General features: G+C 37.3%; 1 protein-coding gene across 4 annotated transcripts in view; it reads right to left on the bottom strand.

Moving 5' to 3' along the window:
- LOC121314418 (dymeclin-like) overlaps positions 1-20,008 on the bottom strand; it is a 170,911-nt gene extending 150,903 nt beyond the window's left edge. The window contains exons 1-5 of one of the 4 annotated variants that reach the window (XM_041247681.1): positions 19,797-20,008; positions 13,283-13,476; positions 5,107-5,159; positions 3,560-3,653; positions 342-475 (exon numbers count right to left, since the gene is read on the bottom strand). In XM_041247681.1, coding sequence (XP_041103615.1) covers positions 342-475; positions 3,560-3,653; positions 5,107-5,159; positions 13,283-13,422 — 421 coding nt within the window. In that variant the 5' untranslated portion in view covers positions 13,423-13,476; positions 19,797-20,008. Of the gene's footprint in view, positions 1-341; positions 476-3,559; positions 3,654-5,106; positions 5,160-13,282; positions 13,480-19,796 lie in introns of those variants that run through there. The other 3 variants (XM_041247671.1, XM_041247690.1, XM_041247699.1) reach the window with 3 other exon arrangements.
- Positions 20,009-26,040: the final 6,032 nt, after the last annotated feature.

The following is a 26,040-nucleotide window of genomic DNA, read 5'->3' on the forward strand; positions in this document are numbered from 1 at the left end:
ATACTTTTCACCGTTAGCCCCTGTGTTGAGCAGAGCCGAGAAACCTGCAGCTACAAGGCTTGCATTGACTAGCCAGTCTAATACTGGCTGGATCAGTGCTAGCCCATTAAGAGATGTATTATGTTAGTTTGGTGAAATTTTACAGATTTAAATGCGGTATGAGGACTTATGTTTGGAACAAATAAATACATAGATCTGTGTAGATCGTATTGTCCATTGTCTGAAACTACTGTTTTACCCCTATCAATATTTTATTTGTCACTTTGTGTGTCCTGATAGTTCTGGTCTGAATCAGAATGGCGTGATGCACAGGACAGCTATGCAGTTCAGTCAGGACTTACCACATGTCCCTGGGGCCCTCTCCTGGTAACTGAACTGTAACTGCAGCTCCTCTTCTGACATCTGACTGATGAACACTTTCAGCAGACAGCGGATCATGAACAAGGCATTGTGGGCCTGCCAGATAAACAACTGGCTGGGGGGGGGGGGGGGGTGGTGAAAAAAAAAAAAACAGCTAAGTTAGAAACATGTACCCTAAAACCAAAATAGACATCTATTATGCATATTTTAAAAAAAGCTGGTAGTTTAGTTGTAATGAAAAAATTAAGAGTGATTAAAAATCATGGATTCAAACTCTAACTGTAACTTTACTCTTTGTACGTGGTAACACCAAGCCACTGCTATAGAACATACATCACCTTTCATTTATAGTACAGCTTTGACAAAGAATATGCAGATGCTATTTAATAAGTCAATTATGGATGTTTAAAATAACTTTTATCCTAGAGTAAAAATTGTGATTTTTTTTTTTTTTTTTTTTTGCCATAGCTGGCTCAGACCATTACTAAAAGCTCCATTATATTCTCTTTAGTTAAATGTTTTCCCAATAATTTATGATTGACAATTTGAATAACAAGGATTTTTTTTTGGGGGGGGGGTGGTTTAATATAATCAGCTGAATATCTACCAGTATATAAAATATACCAGATTTCAAGACCAAAAAGATATTGTCTTCTGGTAAGAAGTGAACACTAAGGTAAAGAAAGTCCCTCTTACAGGTCAGCTTAGTCTCATAAAATAAAATAATAAAAACCTCAATATTAGTTTCCAGTTCTCGCATCTGTGGTCTTCACAGTTGCTGTGTTTTCAATACATATTCAGCTGATCTCTTTTAAATGTATATGTTTTATATACTTCTACAATTACATAAAATGCAGTCAGTATTCGGTGTGTGGATTCTAGCACTGATTACTATTTTTTAGCAAAAGGGCTATAAATATCAAACGTCAATTTTATTGTAGACAATATACATATTTTTGTCAGGTTTGTCGATCCTAGCTTAACTCGCAACAGACTATCATTAGGAAAATAAATATATAAGCTATACAGTTGTCTATTGAGCAGACCAGGCTATCCATGCTAAAGTTGCTGTATCATTTGCTTATGGCCACACCTTCAATGACATTGATTGCCCATTAAAAATACCTCAGACAGAAATGCGGCTTTCCAATTCTTTTGCAATTGTTTTGTTAACATTAAATTGATGCTACATCATTTTAAGTGTGTTTTTACAAATAAAAAACAAATAAAAAACAATGTGGTTAATTCCTCAGTACTGGATGTTGCAATGGGAAAATAAAGAGGTAAGAAGTTATATTTGTTATATCTAAAAATGCCAGTCCTATAGAAGTTACTGCGGCTTATATGATAGTTATTTTTCAAATTAAACTAAAAGATGTTGTAATGAGGGGGGTGTGCCAAACTTTTTACTCATTCCCTGGAAGTTACCGACTATATCCTCTACAAACAAGTTTAAACTATTCCCACAGCTGTTCATTCCTTGTCCCACACTGTAGATAACTACAGGTTATTTTCTGAAGAAAGATATGTTTTGACATCCTGACAACACCAAAATCAAGGACACAGTCTTTTTCTTCTATACGTTTTATGTACAGCATTTCACTCTACTTTTCAACCCAATATCAGGAGGACTGACGATCAACTAGGCGACCCTAAGCACCACGTTTCCAAGATACTGAAACCTGGAGCGCCCTGAAGTCTCTGCCTGGACTCATCAGGTCACTTACAGTACCAAGAAATAGTCTGTGAACCCCTTAGGATTTTCACATATTTCAAACCTAAAATGTTATTAGATCTTAATCTAAGTCCTAATAATAGATAAAGACAACCCGATTAAACAAATGACACAAAAACATGATACTTTTTCCCCATTAATTTATCCACAAATGATTCAACATTCAATATCCATGTGTGAAAAAGTATGTGAACCTTTAGATTCAGTAACTGGTGGCACCCCCTTCAGCAGCAATGACTTCAACTAAGCGTTTCCTGCAACTGTTGGTCAGTCTCTCACATCGGTTTTGAAGAATTTTCGCTCATTCCTCCTTACAGAACTGCTTCAACTCTGTGACATTTGAGGGCTTCCCTGCATGGACAGCTCGCTTCAGGTCCTGTCACAACATTTTGATGGGGTTTAGGTCTGGACTGACTAGGCCATTCAAAAACACAGAATTTCTTCTTCTGCAGCCATTCTTTTGTAGATCTGCTTGTATGTTTAGGATCACTGTCTTGCTGCATGACTCACTTTTGGTTCAGCTTCAGCTCACGGACGGATAGCCTGACATTCAACTTTAGAATCTTCTGATACAATGGCAACCCACCCAGGTCCTGAGGCAGCAAAGCAGCCCCAAACCATCACACTCCCACCACCATGCTTGATGGTTGGGATGAGGTTCTTCTGTTCAAACGCAGCGCTTGGTTTTCGCCAAATATAACATTTCTCATTGAGGCCAAAAAGTTCTACCTTTGATTTGTCTGTCCAGAGAACATTGTTCCAGAAGTCTTGTGGATCAGCTATGTGCTCTTTGGCGAACTTCAGACAGGCAGCAATGTTCTTTTTAGAGAGCAGTGGTTTCTTCTTGGCTATCCTTCCATGAACATCATTCTTTTCTTTTTCTGACAGTCATGAACTCACACTAGCCAAGGCAAGAGAGTGGCCTGCAGATCCTTGGATGTCTTTCTGTGATTTCCTTGATGATTTTCCAGTTTGTTCTTGGCAGAGATTTTGGTAAAAAGTGACACATTCATCTCAAAATGTTTAAATAAATTGTTGTGTACCTTATAAAACTGGAGCGTGTAGCTATATTGTTATTTACTTACTGCAATTAGATTTTTAACCTTCCCCCCCCCCCCCCAGTGGGTGGTTCAGTACTGGTACTATTTATACAGGGAGTTCAGACTGCATTTTTTATGAAATTGGAACAGAAAAATGTACACACATAAAGAGGAAGTTAGAAGAATGAAAAACGGGTTGTTTGGACAGGGCTCCTCAGGGGCATACAGATTGGGTATTTCAAACTGAATAGATTTAAATTTTATGTAAACTCATAACAGAAACAGTTAGAGTAAAGGAACAAACCAAATGAAATGTGTACTTGTGCCTGCCACCATGGGACATCTTTGTAAATGAGTTTTTTTTTTGTTTTTTTTTGTTTTTTTATAATAAATAAAGTTAAGTAAAAGAACATGTGTTACTTACTCTTGGCATTCTGTTGAGATTTTCAGCTCTTTGGTTCTGCTAAGGAAAATTCTCACAAGGGCTCCGAAGTTTCCTGTCCTTGGATTGTTCTCAACTAATGAAAGAGCAGAGCAAAAAAAAAAAAAATTCAAACAAATAAATCAAACAAACTTAAAATCAAAAACTGCAGGAAGGCGTCAGCTCTTAACAGAAAATAATAGTACAATGCACAGCTCAGAGGGCTTCTAACTAATGATAAAAATATGCATATTCAGAATGCTGTACTTGCAAGAATGTGATAACAAAAAACATACACCACTCATGACAGACTGACAGCACCGGGGACTAGTTCCCTACAGAGCTGGCACCAGTGACTGGGCTGCTGAGCGAGTTTACCCAATAATACCCCTCCACTGTGCCACTGCTTGCCCTATAGGGAAATGTAACTGAGGGTGCAGTGATTTCCTTCATTACAGGTAGGTATAAATATACTTCTCAGCAACCTAACTGTTGAAAGAAAGTGAACACAGGCTGGCAGCTCATCTGTGGGAACCAACTTCACTGTATTTGCCATTTGGGTAAGGGAATAAAAATAATAATAGAATAAATTAAAAATAAAAAAAAAAAGAAATCAGGAATTAAAACAATCCAAGTACAAATGTAGATCTAAAATCAATGGGAAAGATTAATAGTTATGTGTGATTCCGTGCAGCGATTCTCAAAATGGGCTCCATCATATATGCAGTAATATTTTCTCCCAAACAATCCTGATATCTGACAAAGCACTGATCCCACAGCTGGGGATTCATTAACTTCCATACATTTTGACACCGAATACCTTGACACTAAAATTGGAATCACTGATTGGGGGTCCTCAGTCACAAGAGACTGCAAGCCAGGAACGTTTGGGGATCTCTGATTTATGGATTTTATTCGAAAAAGTTGGGGTTCTGTCTGATCTGCTGCCTACTTTCAGAAAAGATTCTCAAAAGTATTGAAGGGTTGCAGTGATGTGACCCCAACAGGCTATGCCGCCACACTGGCGGTCAAAACAACCATGGCAGTTAATGGGAAAAAGGTATCTTCCACAGCAAAATGTAATGTATTTGCAACTGCAGAGCACACTTCTTACCACCAGGCATAGGAATTAGAAAGATATAATGATGTGCCAGATACTTGGAATTTGTAACCCCTACTATGCACCCCCTGTGAGCGAGCACACTTTAACGTGATTTCTGTGGAAACACCATTTTGGTTTCTTTTTTCCTTTTAAGACAACGTACTTGCATGTTACTGATTAAGAAAATATACATTTCAGTAAATTTGTTTAAAAATATAGTATAATATGAATTATATACAGTATTTATATGTTGTTCGTATTCAAACATTTAACATTTTCAGTTAAACAGACTCCATTACAACAATGTATGTCACATATTTGGTGTAGACTAGAGTATCATAGCTTTGTATGGGGATAAAAAAAAAAGTATTGTACAAAGTGTCAACTGTGATGGAGGTTAATGTAAGTGAAAAAGTGAAGAATAAAATACATAATAAAACACACATACTTAGGGCCTTAGAAAGTGAGACAGTGGTTTCCTCCAAAAGCTTTGTGTCTGCACTGCAAAAGAAAGAAATCACGGTCAGGGTGAGTTTCATTTTATCCATCAACCTTCATCAAGTCTCACCATTTTAGTTCTGTTCCCTTACTATTAAACTTACCATAACTATTAAACTATCAATAGTACTCAATTTAGAAATACTAAAATAAACGTAATAAAAGTAAATGACAAACATTTAGACTAGAAGCCTTTACCAATATCTTCAATAAGATTGTCGTTGAATTTATTAAGTTTCGTTTCACCCTTCATACTTCAACAATTAGCTGCTGTAAACCAAGTTCCTGCTGGAGCTTTGGATGGCTTTTCAACTTACCTTGTCACCCAATTTATCATCAACACGTAATTACATACTAGTAAGGTCTATAAAGGATTATGCTGCTGTATGAACCCACCAAACTAGTCATGCTGTACCTATTAGTCATTATAGGTCTAGCTTGTTTAAAACTCAAAGTTGTCCCAGACCACCATGCTTTACAGTTTTATGTAATTGATATGTAGTGTGTGCAAATAAATGCATGCATGCATGAGAAATACTGTTTTTTGTTGGTGATACCAAATCGCGCTTCAGCGACCCCTACTGGCCAGACTAAGACTTCCCAGAGTTCAGCAGCTTGGTGACATTCATTGCTTAGGGTTGGCTGGATAAAAGAGGCGATTGGCTCGACAGTGGGCAGGAAGGTGGCCTGTTGATATTCAGTCTTCCTGAACAGTGGGTGGGTTGCAGAAGTATGGCGTCGATCGAATTGTGCTTTTAAAAATGTAGAAAGAGGTAAACTTTTTTTTTTTTTTTTTAATTATTTAAAAAAACTGAAAAGGAAACCTAATGGAACATATATACCGAAGCATGCTATTGTACAATTGCACCATTAGTACACCCAATTAACAGCAGTAGACCACAGAGGCATGTCTCTGCATGCTCAGTGCACTGAATCAATTATCAAGATATTGTCATCTTCTGGCCTTCTCCAGGGCTGTCTGCACTGTTAATCACAACAGTGTCTAGTTTATGAAGTGTATCCTTTTCATTGAATGTTATACATTCTGCCCAGCTGGGGGGGATCAGAACTATAAAGGCAGTTTAATAAGGCTGTGGTGGGGCCCGGAGTGGTGCATCCGGTAAAGGCCCTCCACCCGGAGTGCAGCATGCGCCCTATAGCTTGTAGTTCGCCAGTTTGAATCCAAGCTATGCCACTGCCGACCGTGGACGGAAGTTCCCAGGGAGTGGCGCACAATTGGCCAAGCACTGCCCGGGTATGGTCGGGGCTGGGTCAGTCCTTGGCTCATCGCACACCAGCGACCCTTGTGGCTGGCCGTGCGCATGCAACCTGGCCTGTACGCAATTTAGAACTGTGTGGTCCTCTGACACAGTTCTGAATATGGCTGCACAGCGGCCTTTCAGAGGGAAAAAAAGCAGACAGCTGATGGCACTCATTTCGGAGGATGCAAGTGCTCGTCTTTGTCTCTCCCGAGTTAGTTCGGGGGTTGCAGTGGCGAGCCAGGCTGATTAATAATTGGACATTCCAAAAATTGGGAGAACAATTATTTTTATTCATTTTCCAATTTTTCAAAAAATAAGGCTGTGGTGAGAAATCAGACTAATCTACTGAGGACTCAACATTAAATCACAACAGTTTACCGGTCAAAGAAAAAGCAAAACTTAGCTCCTCTTTAGTGGAGCTACTCTGCCCCCTGTTGGACTAGCTGCGTCAAGTCTTTCTGGTTTAAATGAACACAGCAAGGCAGCAACTGCCAGACAATCGTGTATGTATCACTGCCTCTAGGACACATATTCAAGGATTCTGGAAATAGCCATTCAGATAAGAAAGGCTAATTCAGAGATAAACTAGTACAAGTAGTATTTGTAGTTTTGTATTATTACTACATAGAAGTTTTTGTAATGTTTAAAATAAAATGGCAAGTTTGTTTATATTATTGACTGATGGCACGGATGAGCTTGCATCTTCCTTAGAATTTAAAAGTGCACCAATAAATACTTCATGTGTTATCTGTTATTCAATAGTACTGTTTGTCTGTCTTATAATGGGGCTCAATTTTACCCTTTATTTTAAATTGCAGAATAACGCATTAATTATTATTTTTTTTTGTTGAAAACTAGGATCTCTGGTTTTCACTCCTGCACAGTACCCTGTGAGATGAAATAAACAAAACATATTGCTGTTTAAACTGCTGTAGGGACCAGTCTTTTTGAGCCAGTCTGTAGTACCCAAAAATCTTTTCTATTAGGTTGCCAGGAAAAAAACCCACAAAATACTATACATTAAAAGGCAAAAGTATCCAAAAGATTTTTTATTTTTTTTTACATACTGAAACAGATTGTTACCTCACATGCCCATGTTAAAAGCTTTCAGTTTTTCTTGGAAAGCTTTACCAGAAAACAAAGACACAGGAAAGGGTATGAAAGGCCATTGTACTGCTTTGTTTACATTTTCGTTTTGCTTCTGTAAGCTAAAACATAGCTACACAAGGCATACATAGGAGCCTGCTGCTGCTGGTACTGTGGTTCCCAATGCCTTCTAATCTTGCATATTACTGGATCTGCTGCCTTTTGATGATGTGTATTGTTTATCGGCTTACTATGAGGTGTGCACTTTAATAAACTTTGGCCAGTAAACTATTTTTGCTCTTATTATGATAGATCCGTGGCTGGTTTGCGCAAAAGAAAAAAAAACAGCAATAACAAACAGAGAAGCCAGTGACAGGTTTTTTTTTTTGCTGGTGTATATATATATATATATATATACACACATACACACGGGGGGGGGTTGGTGCGAATCAAGAACCACAGACAAGTGTAAAGAGGGGTACGGTTCAAAAGGTTTGAGAAGCACTGCAGTAGGAGGAGGATGATGGACGTTATTTCATAGTGACAGTGACTAGAAAGCTTTGTGAAGAGAGAACACCCCTTAAATAAAACCACCTTGAATACTATAATAAACTATCTAGAACAAAAATGGTTTCTGAAGAAGCTGAGTGCAAAGAAGGAAAAAATATGAAAGACCAGGAAACTTATTTAGTGTAAAATTTAACAGGATTGTGGGGAATCTATCTTGATGTACAGTATACAATGAGCCATATACAGCGCTCGAAGTAGCGACCATTTTAGTCGCTATGGAAACCGTTTTTTCTCTTTTGGTAACTTATTTTAGTCGCTTACAATCGACCACTTTGTGCTGTATTTATTTATTTTTTTTTAACATATGCACTTCTCAATATTTAATAACAATTTGCATTTTTGTTTTTTTATTATTAAAATACCTTTGGACCCATATTAGACATAATAATTTTAGTGCCTACATCACAGGCACATCTGTCCATATAGATCGTTACGTTATGCGGAATCTCTAGGCAATCTAAATGGAAGTGGCAAACGGATCACTTAATGTGCAAGTATGTAATTATGTAACTAGGTAAGCTTCATAGCCTACAACTACAGGTAGTGGACCAAAAAATGTCAATACCAATGTAAAGTCACTTAATAGGGCACTGGGCCACCACGTGCGGCCAGCACAGCCTGTATGCGCCGTGGCATAGATAAATGCTCGACTGGGTTCAGATCTGGTGATTGAGAAGGTCATGACATATGGATAACATCACTGTCATAGGGTGAACACACATGCTCTGTGGATGGGGGCATTGTCATCCTGGAAGACAGCCCCCCCCCCCCCTGCAGGAAAGAAATGCTGCAACATGGCGTGATCACTCAGTACCATTAAGTAGCGATTAGCATTGACCTTGCCATCTAAGGGAATGAGTGCACCCAAACCATGACAGGAAAATGCACCCCACAACACTACGGAACCACCAGAACCCTTCACTGTTGGAACCAAGCACTCAGGGCTGTAGAGTTCTTTAGGTTGGCGCCACATGTGTACTCGTCCATTTGTCGAGAACATGGTGAAGGATGATCCATTGAGCAGATCACATTTCTCCACTGCTCGGTAGTCCATTGCCTGTGCTCTTTACACCACTTGACTTGCAAACATGCATTGCTAGGTGTGATGAGTGGTCTGTGCACAGCAACCAGACTATGCTATCCCACTCTGTGGCGTTCCCGGCGGACAGTTTTTGATGAAACTGGCTGCTCGCGCCCCAGGTTGAAATTTGCAGTCAATTGATCTGCAGTTGCTCGCCTGTTTCTCCTTACACTTCAAATTTACTACGATTCACTTGCACTACAATATCACAATCCTAGAGTATGCGCTTCCACCCACCGTTGCCCTTTGCTGATGATGTCTTTCCTTCAGAGTTCCATGCTGACATCACCTTAGACACAGATGCTCGTGAAACATCAGCAAGTTGAGCTGTCTTGGTCACTGAAGCTGCTGCCAAACACACCCCAACAATCACCCCTCTTTCAAAGTCACTGCAGTCTCCTCTTGCAGCCATGCTTGCCATAGTTATGGGCAACCAGGCCTGTTTAGCATTTTTATACATGACCCTAAGCATGCTGGGATGTTATTTGCTTAACGCATGAGCCACACCTGTGTGGAAGCCCTTGCTTTCAATATACTTGGTGTCCCTCATTTACCGAGGTGTTTCCATTTTTTTGTCCACTACCTGCACGTACAATCAGAAAAGTTTGTTTGAAAGTTTCAAAAGTAGGGCCATAATGGCATTACAGGTGCACAAATTTCAGTTTCAATGTTATTTTAGATACATTAAAAAAAATTTTTTTTGCATACGGATGGGAAACTTTATTTTCAAAGTTTGTTAACAAAGATCTTTTTTCTCGTCATTGTGTTTTTTTTTTGTTTGTTTGTTTTTTTACATATTATTTCCGATACAGCATGTTGTACATTGAGAGGTTTCCTGGCTTTATGGAGCACCTGCTACTATACATTTTACACTAGTCGCGTTGGTAACGTTGAGTGCATTCATGCCAGTGAAAAATCACAGCGACGTCAACAAAAATCACATATATTGCAAGTCACGGGAATAAAAAAAATAAATAAAAAAACAGTATCCGTGACACCCGTGTGAAAATCCCAGCCATATTACTAATAAGAAGAAGAAGAAGAATAGCTACATTCATGAATCATCTTATTCATAAAACCCATCTCTGCACTTCTAAAGTGTTACAGTATTGTGGTTATTATATTTTATATTTGTCTGTATAAGTTATAATTGTGAGTATTATGTAACTTATACTGCAAGTACGACTATGTTTATCATGAACATGTTTGCTGCAGATGGTTCTTGAAAGCCACCTTGGCAGCTGCCAATGTACACTTTTCTCATCTACCTAGACTTAAAGGCCACCATACACTATGTAATTTTGGTGCAATCCGATCGCATGCAATCCGAACGTGGGCTTGCATGCAATCGATCGCATGCAATCGCGGCTGATCGCAGAGGATGCAATCGAGTGCAATGCGATCACATCCACGTCATGACTGGTGTTTGGAAGCAGGGCTGGGGAGTAGGAAGTGTGTTTGAGTACAAAAACAAAAGACATAGAGAAGACAGAGAGTGTAGAGACTGCATATGCCCATTGAAGCTTCCATAGCTCATCATAGATAGATTTAACCTGAAATCCTGCGTGAGTTTGTAATTTTACATGGCCTAATTTACTGAGCATTATCTGTTCTGTGTTTCCGATCTAAACTGGAGAGCTTGTATTTTCCACTTGTGCGTTGTGCTGGCGGACTCAAGAACGCGTATCATTATACAATCTTGTATTAGAGGCTACATGTTATATTGCTTGTCGTTGTTTTTGCATGTCATCGTTTAGGACTGCGTTTAGGTAATTATCATAAAAACAAAAATTAGTTTACTGTATTTGTACTCCTGAAAACGGGAGAAATAGTGCCATTGTTATTCTGCAGTTATTTAAAACATTAACTTACAAAAGGTGAAATATTTGTGGGGTTTAATAAAGTAGCCTATATAGCCTAACCTGCTGAGTGTTTAAAACCAAAGATAGTTATCACTAAAAACTGTCGGATTAATTTGCTAATATATTTTAAAATTAAATTTATAATAGCCTACTTTGTTGTTTCCCCTTCAGTTATTTTTATTTATTTATTTTTAATTTACCAGGTTCTTGCAAAGCATACGTTGACAAAATACTTCTAAAATGTAGCCTATATTGCTTTCTACTAATTTACCAGTTTCATGTGTATGACTGAGTACAGGCGCAGTGGGAACTTGATTATTTTTTTTTTTTCTCTTGCACTTGTCAAGTTCCTTCCTGATGTTGCCGTCGATGTTGTCATGTGGCTTCTCCATGCTCACTGATTGGATACTTGACCAGGACATTGTATCCGCTTTTATGAAAATAAAGCCTGGCTCAATAACTTGCAATAGGTTACAATGATCGCACCTGATTGCATGGTGCAATTTCGATGCAATCCAATTACAGTCATAGTACTGGCATCCCACAACCACACAACTCCTTGTCATTTTGGGAAAACGACATACAGTGTATGGTAGTTACAATTACAAAAGGGCAACACTGTCTGACAGCTGTTTGTTTTCAACAGCTCTGATGCTATGTGTGTGCAGACCAACTTACCCGGATGTCTATGCAAACCTAGAAGATTAATAAAATGTCAAACAGACAGCAAAAATACTGTCTTATTTCAAAGACAAAGTTAGTTACACCAATATCTCAAAGCAGCAGCAATACACATGAAGCGAATGAGTTAGAAATTACAGAAGAACACAGTTCAAATTTCACATGAGATTTCAGCAATCATGGTGCCAACAGTTTAGTTAAGTTTAGTTAATTAGTTAATGAGGTCATGTACTGCAGTTATTGTAAGCATGCACAGTAATGAAATTATTGTTCACCATTACCTATTCTAAAGTTTGTTTTGGACTGCCTTTAAAAAAAAAAAAAAAGGGACGGGGGGGGGGGGGGGGGGGGGGGGGGGGGGGGGTTCTGTGCAGAAAAAAAAAGTACTGCATATATATGGAATAAAATAAAAATAAAACATTTATAGATACACATTACTGTGCAAGTAAAAAATGTATACATTAATATTATATTAATTTGAACAAAAGTTCATTAAAATTTATTAAATATAAACACAGTTATGGGCAACTATTTTCTTTTTCTGGCAACCATAAAGAAAAAAACAGAAGCCTGCTGGCTAAAATAAAAAGCTTATTTCGAGCACTGCATATAGCCAGTGTGTTCTGTGTAACAGAATCAACAAACCAGCAAAAACATTTCCACTTCCCTGCTGCTTATTCAAGTGTACGATATAGGAGGCTGGAGAAACGAAATTACATCAGAACATTTTTAGTTTGACTGTCCAAGTTTCCAGTATATTAGATTGCAAGATTCGATAAGAGTGAATCATTAGCCAGCAGTTAGCAAACAGATCTGTTTGTTTTGGGTTAGAGCTAATGTTTTCCACCTATGAAATCCTGCTGTACGGTTCGTGATAAATTACCATTGGTGTCAAGTGGCTAAGCCTGAGAATGCTAGAGAAACATGCAAGCGCCAGGCTCGTGTTTTCATGTGCCGTGTGGGAAAGCTCTGTAACAGAATATGTTATTCTTGGGATGTTTATGCAATGAGACTTCTAGAGACACACAGTACACAGTGTATAGTACCCATGGCAATAAACTGACATTACAGTATACTGTTCTGACAAATAAAAACATTACATTATAAAATACATCTTGGAGCCAGGCTCAGACTAACCAAGCTAGATATACCTCATTACCGGCATAGAAGTTCAAATGGAGTCCATCTGCTAAACAAGATTCCTTCCAGCCCCACTGTCTTTCTAACATCGCAACAAGCCTAATCAAGAATGTTTGTAGTATGCTACTGTACATAGCCTCCTCCACGGCTATAAATACCAAATTAGAGTTGCAAGTATCTTTTAAAAAATAAATAAGCAGCTCACCACCTAAATCCAATGCATGTATATAATACACATCATAAGAAATGGACATAAATATCGTCATGAAAACTTAGTACTTCTCAAGTCTTGGTAAGCAGCTGTCTCCACTGTGAGGGGGGGAATAATCCTTGACCAAATACTTTCTTTTTTTTTTAATTTCATTTTGTCAACTATCAGCTTTAAAAATGCTTTAATGATTCTCAACCTCTGTAAGAACTACTCTTTAATTCCACAAAGCTTACCTGTTTGTGGGGCTTGTGAAGGAAAATGAGATCAGCTGATTCCAGAAAGGGTCATTTTCTGATATGGACACTGTGCCTATCAACTTTCTCAGGTTCTCGTTTTCTGACAGTTCGCTCACGTGGCTGGCCTTGGCTCCCATCTCCGAGTCACAATGCGAAAGTGCTTTCACACCTTCATTTCATGAATGCAGGGGCTGCTGAGAAATCAACAAAGGAAGAATGATTAACTGATGAAGTCTGTAACAGGTATAAGACACTCGACCAACTCAACATCCAGTTTCTGATCAATAGATTATGTAATCATTTTGCAGGCAATCAGCAGGTATTACAGTATGTTAGGAAAGTTTAAAACAAGAAAAAAAAATTAAATTCCAAATTTTTTTTTTTTAATTTTTTTTTTACTGCCCTCTATTGGGCAGTATTTTTTGTTTAAATAGTATAGTATTTTTTGTTTAACTATGTTGTCATCTTATTTATCGAAGTGTGTGTATATATAGGAGTCTGAGGAGAGATGGAGAGAGGAGCGGTACACGGCTCCGTTTGAGAGTCGGGCTGGTGATACCACCCACAGCAGCAGCAGGAGCAACACTCGTTATGGTGGCCCCAAAAGCGAGGACGCATAAAATGGCGGTGGAGGATGACCCAGAAGCATACCTGGTGGCACTTGAGAAGCTGGCTATCATATTTTTCTGCATTCCAATAACAGCAACAGCATTGCCGTATCAGTGTCTTTTAAGCGAAGATTCTTGAAAATCTGCAAGTCCCTGTGTATGTATTTTTTTTTTTTTTTTTTTTTTTTTGCCCATCAGCTCTTTCACACACACTACAGTACATCTTGCCATCTTGATAAACAAGCCACGGATACGTCAAATAAAATAAAAAGGGACCAGAATTAGGCTCATGCAAGATATGAAAGTAAAAGCAAAGATGGCTTTGTAATGAACAGCTTTTTCTGGGTTTAATTATGAAAGAGAATCAGCTAAATAACCTGATTAAAAATAAAGCGCCAAGCACTATTTGTGTGTGTGTGTGTGTGTTCGCATTTCTTTTTTTCCCAAAATACATGTTTTATTTCTTAGCGATATGGACTTCTGTTAATATGGGGCATAACACGTTATTTTAAAATACAGTGCATTGTGGGATACTATTGTATTAATTTCCACCGTTTATTGTGCTGCTAGGAACTGTAACCAAACTATTTTAATAGTAACAGTATCTAAGAATTACGCCCGACTAAACATGAAATGGTCCTCCTGTGTGGACGACTTGAGCTGGATTAATTCAAACGTTTGTGTGTGTGTACACACACACACTGCCTATAGAAAGTCTACACCCCCTTGAACTTTTTTGACATTTTGTTGTGTCAGTGCCTCAGAGTTTCATGCATTTAAATTATGATTTTTTTTCCACTTATCTACACACCATACTCCACATTGTTAAGGGAAAAACAGTTTTTATTGGTAAAAAAAATTATATATAAAAAATACAAAACTGAAAGATCATAATTGGATAAGTCTCCACCCCCCCCCCCTTAGTTAATATTTGGTGGAAGCACCTTTGGCAGCAATTATATCTGTGAGTCTGTTGGAATAGGTCTCTACCAACTTTGCACACCTAGATTTGGCAATATTTGACCATTCTTCTTTAAAAAACTGTTCAAGCTCTGTCAAGTTCCTTGGGGAGTGTTGATGGACAGCAATCTTCAAGTCATGCCACAAATTCGATTGGATTTAGGTCGGGGCTCTGACTGGGCCACTCAAGGACATTTACCTTTTTGTTTCTTAGTCACTCCAGTGTAGCTTTGGCTGTGTGCTTTGGGTCATTGTCAAAGGTGAGCTTCCATCCCAGTTTCAGCTTTCTTGCAGAGGGCAGCAGGTTTTCCTCAAGGACTTCTCTGTACTTTGCTCCATTCATTTTCCCTTCTATCCTGACAAGTGTCCCAGTCCCTGCCGATGAGAAACATCCCCATAACATGATGCTGCCACCACCATGCTTCACAGTAGGGATGGTGTTCTTTGGGTGATGAACTGTGTTGGGTTTGCGTCAAACATAACGCTTTGCATTTAGGCCAAAATGTTCCATTTTAGTTTTGTCAGACAACAAAACTTTTTACCACATGGCTACAGAATCTCCTGAGTGTTTTCTTTCAAACGGGATTCAAGGTGGGCTTCCTATTTGCCACCCTACCATACAGGCCAGATTTGTGGAGCGCTTGGGATATTGTTGTCATATGCACATTTTGACCAGTCTTGGCCATAAAAGCCTGTAGCTCCTGCAAAGTTGCCACTGACCTCTTGGTAGCCTCTCTGATCAGTCTCCTTCTTGCTTGGTGATCCAGTTTGGAGGGACGGCCTGATCTAGGAACAGTCTTGGTGGTGCCATACAACTTCCACGTCTTAATTGTCTCGACCATGCGCCAAGGGATATTCAAGGCCTTTGACTGTTTTTTTTTATACCCATCCCCTGATCTGTGCCTTTCAACAACTTTGTCCCGGAGTTCTTTTGAAAGCACCTTGGTGCTCATGGTTGAGTCTTTGTTCTGAAATGTACTACCCAACAGAGGAACCTACAGGAACTGCTAAATTTATCCAGAAATCACGGAAACAGGTGGAAAAAAAACATTTAACACAGGTGGAGGGCACTTAACTCGGTGTGTAATTTTGAAGGTGATTGGTTACACCTTAGCTAATTTAGGATTGCTGTTACAAGGGGGGTGGACACTTATCCAACCAAGCTATTTCAGATTATATTTTTAATTAATTTTCTAAAAATTTCTAAAATATTTTTTTCATTTAGAAGTTGTGGGGTAGGATGAGTAGATAAATGAAAAAAAAAAATAATAATGCATTTTAATTCCAGGCTATAAGGCAACAAAAGCTGAAAAATTTGAAAGACGGTGTATACTTTCTATAGGCACTGTATCTATATACACACACGACACATTTTTCTATTCTGATGCATTATGTGCATCAAAAATTTACTCAACGCCTCCACTAGTGTTTTCTATTATTACAACAACCTTGACTTGCATAAAGGAGGAAAAACATTGAGTGAAATAGCTCACAGCACTTGATTTTCAAGGTGTGGTATCAGAAGCATAATCAACAAGTACAGAGAAACATCACCTGTAATTGACAAACCCAGGACTGGAAGGCGCAAAAGCTGTCTAACAAGGATGAGCATACTTGAAGATAATATTCTTAAGGAACAGAAAGACGTCAAGTGTTGAATTGACAACAGAACTGGAAGGGTGTTGTCGTCCGTCCATCAACAGTCCAATTTCTGTATTCTTGTGCATATTTTAGCCTTTTAGTCTTGTTTCCCTTTCTTAACAGAGGTATTCTTACTGAAACACATCCTTTAAGTCCTGATTTCAAGAGGGACCTTCAATCTGTTGATTTGATGGACAACGACACCTGTGCCTTCTGCCAGTTCTGTTGTCAAGTATGCTCATCCTTGTTAGACAGCTTTTTGGGTCTTCCAGTCCTGGGTTTGTTAATTACAGATGACGTTTCTCTCTGCTTGTTGATTATACTTCGGATAACACACCTTGAAAATCGAGTGATGAGAGCTTTTCACTCAATGTTTTTCCTTTGTTGTGCAAATTCTTAATTGATCACCCACTTCCTCATTCCCGTAATGATATCTCCATTAGCCTCATTCTCCATTAATGATATCTCCAGTAGTCCTTTATTGACCCCTCGCTTCTCGAAAAAAAATGCTTTTTGCATTTTTGCATTTAATATATGACACTCACTTGTTTTCAAATACATTTTGCCTATTACCTGAGACTATACCAAGCTTAAGGTGAAATAATAGATGCTAAACTGTTAGGACAGGATGCAAAAGATTCTAACAAAAGCAGCACACCAAAATAAGATGGTAAGGTTATAGTGTTGCTATATTTGTGCACAGATTCACAAACAGGACACTAAAACTAGACTATCCTGTTGGTTTACTTCATTATGGAATTTATTAGAACAACAATTTGTTTTAGTTTTCTCAAAATATCATTAAGAAGATACTTAGGTTTTGTTTCATGTTGCGACAGATTTTTTTTTTTCATCCTATGTACAGTCAGATTTTTGGTTTAAAAATAAACAGTATCACTTTTCTGTTCACAGTAAGCCAGGTCCAATAGAAATAAACTAGCAACAACTCTCAATGATTGTCATCTGCTTCATCTTTTTCCAATTGCTCACACTACAATATCTGCATCCTACATCAGTTTAATGGATGTGTTTCCGTGAAATGACTCTGTTTCAATATGGTTCACATGATGCCGGAGATAAATATTCATGATGGGAAGTGTTAACATTAAGGAATGGCGCCAGCATGGTCAATAAACTGAAGGCTGTGAAAAAATAAACCAATGCCAATAGTTGCCTATAAAAGTTCTAGAATGTAGATGTTTAACCTGATCAGCTATCAAACAAGGATGTGGGTTGGAAGCGCCATTCATTTACACCCACCTATAAATATCAAAAGCAAATTATGCTTATCTCCTATGGGCATCCACCTACCATAGAAATGTGACAGCTGAATACCCCAGCCCTGTTTTCAAGTGTTGACAAATCAGTCTGTTTTTATTCTGTTGAGTACTTTTAACTGTCATTGTATTTATTATGTATATGGACATGACAACTAATTGTGTATAGATGATAGTTTAACATATCATAACAGAGGTATATATGGTTTGTACAGTGGTAAGACCAAAAGCATTTGCTGTAGTTCATTGTTGTTCACCAAATGGTTCTTGAATGAAGAGTAAGTGTGTTTTATAGTTGGTATAAATACATACACTCCCTATCATTTCAATTTCAGCTTTAATAAAATAGTCCATCATTAAATGATCATTTGATCTTATTATGCATCATACAAGCAGCCATCTGGGCCATCACATGTATCACAGCCAGCATGTTCTGAGCACATCAAGAAATTACTGGTTCTGGCTTCTGTTAATCCAATATTCTGCTATTATCATTTGTCTTTTTGTTTGTCTGTGAAATTGTCACGGTTTCAACAGAATGAGGACGACTGATCCAGTGCTAGACAGTCTGAACTATCAAGACAAGCGCATAGCATGTTCAAAGCCACGAAAATTCAGACACAGAAAAAAAAAAAAAAAACATCTACCGTTTTCCAAATTCAGAACCACAACTGAAAACATGACAAAAAGACACAGGGTGATTACATTACATTAAATTAGAAGCTATAGTTCCTCTTTAAACTTTTAACCCAGAAAATATATAATTTACATTTCGAAGATAGATACATTCCATAGGTTTAATTAATTCCTGCTTGTTACATTCCCCATTGAAGATGTCTGTCAAAGAATTTAACTAAGAAGTTTATGTTAGTATTGCATATTTTACAGTTAAGTGTTATATATAAATAAATTCCCTTAAGACAGTTTTTGCAGTTTGGGCACTTTCTTCCCAGAGTACAGTAGGGCAAAATGTGAGAGAAAGGCATGCATGCTCCTGTTTCTACATTGTATTACTGCAAGTTTACCATGTAAATTGAAGTTTTGTACCTGGCTAAACAAATATCTTGTTTCTTGACAATTGCTTACCTGACCAAATACTTTTTTGCCAACTGTTTCTTCTGGTTACTATAACATCTAAAATACGCTTCAAAACTAACTGAACCAAAAGGAACAATAAATGTCATGATAAATCAACTAATGTATTAAGAAGCATTTTCCTCTCTCCCTCCCTCTCTCCACATTACTTGCTAAACATCTTGCAACAAGAACACCACCACATTTCAGTGGAATTAAAGTTCAATATCATACTATTGGCAAGCCCAAGAATTTATAATGATAAAATCTGTGTCTATGTATTGTTCCTCACCCCAAAGCAACCTTGGACATGCCAATAGAAGTAGATATTGATGGCTTATTAAATGGCCCACTTGTAGTGTATTTTACAAGACTTTAGTACCCAACCTTCTCAGGGAGTCTGAGTTTTTCACAAATCACCAGGAAACAGTTTATTAATTATTATTATTATTATTATTATTATTATTATTATTATTATTATTATTATTATTATACGGCCAAGCATGACCATGTATTCCTTTGAAAAATACTTTTAAAATAATACCTTTAAAAATAAAGGTTTGTCCATCTAAATAACCAAACAGCAGTGAAGAACGATCTGTTTTCCATACAAGTTAACTTTGAACACAGTGGATCAGATCTTTTACTCCCCTGTCACTTTTATTAAGTTATGAATTAATGTATTTATATGTTCGCAATCTCTAGTTGTAACTAACACCCGTAATACAAATATTAAATAAATAAGCATCACTTGAGAACCACCTAGCTAAGCAGGATGTGATTGTGATAAACGAAGAGATGTATTCTGCGTGATGTACTGCCAAAAGAAATATCACTTTGATCCTTTAATTGCTCTGTGGGTATGTACGTGAATTACAAAATATCTCCCTCGAAATATAGTAACAGCTACTGATAACATACTGTAAACATATTTACACCCCTCAAACTTACCTTTCGAAGGCGACTCTCCCTTCCTCCAAAAATGACTTCCTTAATTGATACGTGGGCTGTCAGTGTAAGCACTGTCACTTCTCCAGTACTTCCAGTTTACTGATTATTGTTGTTATTATTTAAAGACTATGTTTTTGCAATCTCTCATTTCTCTTTATGCCTCCATATTTCCACGTCGCCACAGATTCCTACGTCTGCAAGAGGTTATAGGGTCAACCAGATGCATCCCGGACAAGAAAACAGTGTTCTCTGGGATTTGTAGTTTTGTACGTCTATTTCCTCTGTATGAAACGTTATCCACATGTGACGTCAGTGGTACTGTTGCAATTGACAGATTTCAAGTGTTTCTTGGATGACTGGTTTATCAGGAATTGTGTACTTAACTAGTGGGAAAAAAAGTGTTGACACCAGTTTTTGGTCTTAACAAAAAGGAGGTCATGATATAAAAACTCAGAATACAGTTAGTGAGCAAGTACTGCGGGTGTGGTCATTTTATTAGGAACAAGCTGCCCCATTAGGCCTACTTAAATGTAATGGTCAGCATTAAGGCTTGGCAGCTATCCAGTTCCTAGTGGGGGAGCTCCATATAAACGCTGCTTGGTGGTTTTTCACTTTACCAGCTTGTCCATGTTTATTTTTGTTACCCTTTCATATGTGCCTTGTGCATTATGCATTAACTGGCTTTCACTGTGCCTTTTAACATGCTTATATACTCTTGCCATGGTAACAAAAACAATAGTAAAATTGTGCTGTAAAGGGGATTCATAGGATTGCATAGATGAGTAGTGGTTGAACACAGGTTACAGTACAACGTCAAGTAAGCAGACTAACATGTACCCTGGAAGTAAGAAGAAGATTTTGGAACACAAGAAAGCATCCTTGTTTAAATGGCAATTCATGTTTGGCAAAACATATCTGTAGTATATGTTAAAACAATCCTTATAAAAGTTTTCCACTGTAACTTTGTATGGTAGATTTGCAGTTTACTCATGCTTTTCCCATGTTTGTGCTATGCATTTATCAAATGTTTACCATGGTTTTTTTTTGTTTTTTTTTAAGATGCTTCACAATGCTTACCTATGTTTTACCATACTTTCCCTATGCTGTATTTCACTTTTCTATGATTTTACTATGGGAAGCTTGTGTAATGGAAAGTAGATAAGCGTGTTATGCACATTCTAAAAACAAGGTACAGAGATTGCTGTATTAGTCTGACAGTAACAGGCAGCTTATAAACAAATATTTTAACAGTTAAACCGTTTTGGAGCTAAACCTGTTACAGATGTTGAGGTCTATTGAATTGATTTAAACAATGCCTCTTCTAGTGTACGTAACCATGCACGTGAGTCTGGTTCATGCATTTCTGTAAAAATACGTAAAATAGTGGCTTATTTATTGATTTAATAGACATATTGCAGGCTACATTTTGGATTTTATTCCCCAATCATGGCTCCAAAAATAATTTGTAAATACATCTGAAGGAGGGATTGTGATCTGGAAACAATACCAGGCACAAAAAAACAAAATCTTTCTCCTTGCGAACATTCCTGAATATACTTTAGTTTTCATCTGATTTGTAACCCATAATGAGTGAATAAAAATATCAAAATAATCAATATTAGGCTGAAAAATGCATTGCTGTAATACAGACAGCACAGGATACTGCAAAGGTAAATGAGCGTGCTTTTGTAAACCCTGCTGGGTGTAATGCATAATATCTGGGTATAATTGCAGGCAAAAATTGTTACCCAGAGCTTTTTATGTCTTACTCATTTGGTCAATAGAAATTAGTAAAAGAAAAGTTTCAACAATTGTAATAATTTAAATAAATTGTATTATAAATAATAAAAAAAACAGTAATGTAGATCAACAGAGTGTTCTTAATACAATGACTGTTTGTCTGAAAATGCATATTTTGGTTAGGAATGTCCCACTTTAGCTGCTCTGGAATCTTACAAGGAACCCTGAAAAATAAACATACAGTACACCTATTTTTAAATGCCAGAATTGCCCACTTTCCTGGCCCCTTATAACCTGTATAAATTGGACAGATAAGATTTTGCTGTAAAATAGTAACCAGTGTTATAAAACAATTGCTTTTACAAAGGATTTACTGTTTTCAGTCAGTCCAAAAACATATTTTTTTCTATATTAAACACACACATTTAGAAACTGGTTTTGTTTTTAAGAGCCGTGGAAAGTTTTACAGACAACATTCTTCTTCAGGTGCATTTAAAGTTCAGTCCCTAGCAGACAAGCTCAGGGTGACTTTAGTATCAAAATAAATGAAGTGCTATGAAGTTACAAAGCATCCCAATAGGGGTCACTAAGTTATTGTGAGTCCATATGGAAAAGTGTCAAGTTCTGCCATGTGTTGCCTTAACGCTCAAGAGACATACAAGATGATTACACCTTGTAACAATTTTTTTTTTTTTTTTGTTCCTGGGTAGTAAGTGTTATTTCCTAATTGCTTATGCCTCAAAAGTATAGAAAATGGCTATTATTCCCCACAAACTTTGCTTTTGTGACCAGGACAGTGATATTTCAAAATATGTTATTTCCAATTGCAAATGTGTGTCTTTTCGTTCACATAAAGTATAGAATCCAAAAAATGGCTATTAGTTTTTCCGATTATACCAGTTAAACTTTGCTGACTTTTGTGACCAGGACATTGGAAATAGTGATATTTCAAAATATCACTGTCCTGGTCACCAAAGTTTGTGGGGAATAATAGAATAAGGCATAAGCAATTAGGAAATAACACTTACTACCCAGGAACAAAAATTGTGCTACATGTGTATTTTCTTTGACATAAATGTAGGTGCAACTTGCAGATCTTAAAACAACCTTAATTCCCACTGGTGAAACAATATGAAAGCAGAAAAAAACATGAAATTCTTACTCCAGCTGAAAATGTGTTTGCACAGTGCAGGAATGTATTGACAGTTCAGCAGAGGTTTTGTGTTAATATATAGGCACACAAAATAATGATAACGTGTACAAAAGGTAAAATTCAGGGTGCCACCATGGAACATTTTTCATGGAATTACTTAAAAGAATTCTATGGGAAATTAACTGAGTTCACTATTACACTATTGCATTGAGACAGCAAATATGCCTGTTTTGCTGTGAAACCCCAAACATATTTTTATTGCAGGAACTAATCAATTCTTGTTATATTATGACCGGGATATTTCAGTAAGCACAGGGTGAAATTATCAAGTGAGAATTAAGCATCCATCCATCCATCCATTATCAGACACAGGGCGTAAGGCAAGACTACACCCTGGACAGGACGCCAGTCCATCACAGGGGAGAGAATTAAGCAGGTATTAATAAATGTTCTATCTATATGAAATACGTAGAAAATAGTGTTATGTAAGAGTTAGGAATTGCTATTTGTCATTATGCAATTGAAACCTGTGCAGATGTTCTGTAATATATGTCAGTATATCAGTTCTGTTGCGAAAGGTCAAACAGATCTGACTTTGATAATGAGTTGAGAGTGGATCTCAACTGGCAGTTGCCTACTGTTCAAGACTGTAGAAAAGACTAAAGTTTCAAGAGAAACATGTTAACATGCATAACATAGATGACTTAAATTCTATTAAATGATCCCCAAATTTCTAATGCTGTAAACACTTATTAGGCATGTCACATTGAATCTGTGCCATGCTGGCAGCACATGATGGGCCTACAGCATGTATTGAAAGTGTTATGGCAGGTGTTTGTAATTATTTGTTTAATCTAAAAGTCTAGATACTGTTTGTTATTCTCCTTTTATTTGTGAGTAGTTAGGTTACATAGTTGTTGGTCCTCAAGGGGAAAGGAAAACAGGATTATTTATACCAAATCTCTGAACGCTTATTTCAGAGTGCAGTGGTTTTCCCTGCACAAACAAACCTGTTTGTGACCACACAACCTCCACGGACTGTGAACTTCAGGGTTATGCACTATAGGTTCCTTTACAGCTTAGATGAGGAATTCCTTATCTTCATTTCCCAGGGTTTTAAATTGGTGGAAGGGGGTGATTTCTGTGTTATGCTGCTAAAAATAAAAAATAAATGTTCGTATGTATTCAGAATGCACAGCAAGCAGGAAACCCCTGTGAACAGTGTGCACGCAGATTACAAATTTGTGTTTCCACTGGCTGTAATATAATACATGATGTAAACACAATTCCAGCAGGCAGGAGCCAGCTCTTAACTTAGTTTTTTTTAGTTAACCCCTTGCTTGCCATCTTTAGCGAGACAACTGCAGGTCAGCTGTTTCAGAAGAGGGTGACATTAAAAATGTCAATGGCAGGCAACTAGAACTGCAAAAAGCTGCTCCTGAACGCGAGGGATGTCACCACAACACACAATATTTGAGTAATTGCAATATGAATCTCTCCTAATGACTGTAAACTTCATACAAAGGTAACAGTACAATAAAAAAAGAAAAGCTGCTTACTTAGTATCACATTGAAATGACAATCAAAGTTATTCATTCAGTAAAGCTGATTTCTGCAACAACCTTAAACTAAAAAAAACAAAAAACAAAAACAGAGAAGATTAGAGGAAAGTGTATTATGCAACAGGCCATTATTTACCCTTTTGTGTTCTATTACTTGGTTGTTTTTCTGTTCCTTTGTTATTTTTAATAGCCGTGAAAGTACAAAAATACTCGTGTTATCTTTTTACCTTTTCACCTTCCTTGGACATTGAGGCTGTGTGTTTCCTTTTGCTATTTTATAGAAAACACGTGCAGGTGTCAGTGAGCCAAAAAAACTTCAAAAACCATCAATTTTACACTCCATTAGTGAGTCATGGTCTGTATGACTCAGACTTAAATAACTTGTCTGGATGTAACTGTGGTAAATAATTATTTCATGTATCAAACAATACAGCCACATTGCAGGAAATGATATAACACCCATGGCAAGGCAGTATAAAACGACAATAGATATTTTCTGTTGAATAAAATCTGAAGTACTTTGCAGTACTTTACTCACCTGGTTTCACATGACTGATAGTCACAAAGGCACCAAAGCAGAACTATTCTTTATTTGGCAAAACAAAATCCTTAAACATCATGGCTCAGAAGCTGGTACCACAGATGGTCAGTTTTGCAACATACAATAATAATCTACTGAGATGAAATAGCTCATCTGAGGTGCCCTACCACCTGTAGTTGCACACAGCTATTTAATATATGCATGTTTTTTATTTACTTAAATATGACTTAGATATATGCAATATACACTATCTTAACAGGATGTGTTACTGTCACAGTGTTGTGCCAGTCTTGGTCCCATTGCACAAAAATATGTTTTTTGGGGTAAAATGAAGAACAAAAGTCCCACCCAGCCATTCTGCATTGATTGTACAGCAACATTCGGTTGACAGCTGAAGAGTGTTGTGGCATTTGAATGTTACCTATTAATATACAAAACAACCCAAACACTGAACACAGGCAATGACTTAGTCAATTGACTGGAACAGTGTATAGCACTATGATTTCATTTTAAAAGGTTAGAATACATTTTTTGTCCTGTCTTTTCAATAGACACAGCACCATCTACATTTGTGCTTTATGTAATCTGCTTTACAAAGGGCACATATCCAGCCCCAATATGTATTCTATTGTAATCAGCAATGATACAGCATATAAATAGGCTGACCTCCTTCTGTTAAGATAGGAGACTTAATTGAGCTAACCTAATTATTTCAATCGCACTCTTTAAAGTAATTGAGCCTGACAAGGATTACAGTTAATTTAGTTTGTAATGCCACGCTGCTCTCTACTGGATGGTTCTAAGATAACATACAAGCGCAGTATAACTATTAGGCTTTTTATGAAAAGAAGCAATAATACAGCATCCAAAAACACACTGCCTACACAGTGTTTTATTTATCAATAACATCAGGTGTTAAAAAGCAGGCTGTATTTTTTTTTTTGAATCTAGTTTGTTAATCCATTTTTTTTTTCTCTTCAGTAGCATTTTGATCTGTACTTGACTAGGATCCCGGCAAAGAGGGCGGACAATATGAACCAACTAGAACATTGAACTCACCAGCTGCTATGCGACTGACTACTACGTGCAGCAAGGCCTTATATTAACACAGAAATATTGAAATGAGCTCAATTAAAAAAAAATATAATAAACATGACAGTTGCCACTTAATAAAGCAAATTAAATGACACTTTGGCCTCACATCCTCTCTCCTTGATAGGGCTAGAACAGGTCTGTACCCCTTCCAAA

This window comes from Polyodon spathula, chromosome 1, assembly GCF_017654505.1.
Source record: "Polyodon spathula isolate WHYD16114869_AA chromosome 1, ASM1765450v1, whole genome shotgun sequence".
Lineage (NCBI taxonomy): Eukaryota > Metazoa > Chordata > Actinopteri > Acipenseriformes > Polyodontidae > Polyodon > Polyodon spathula.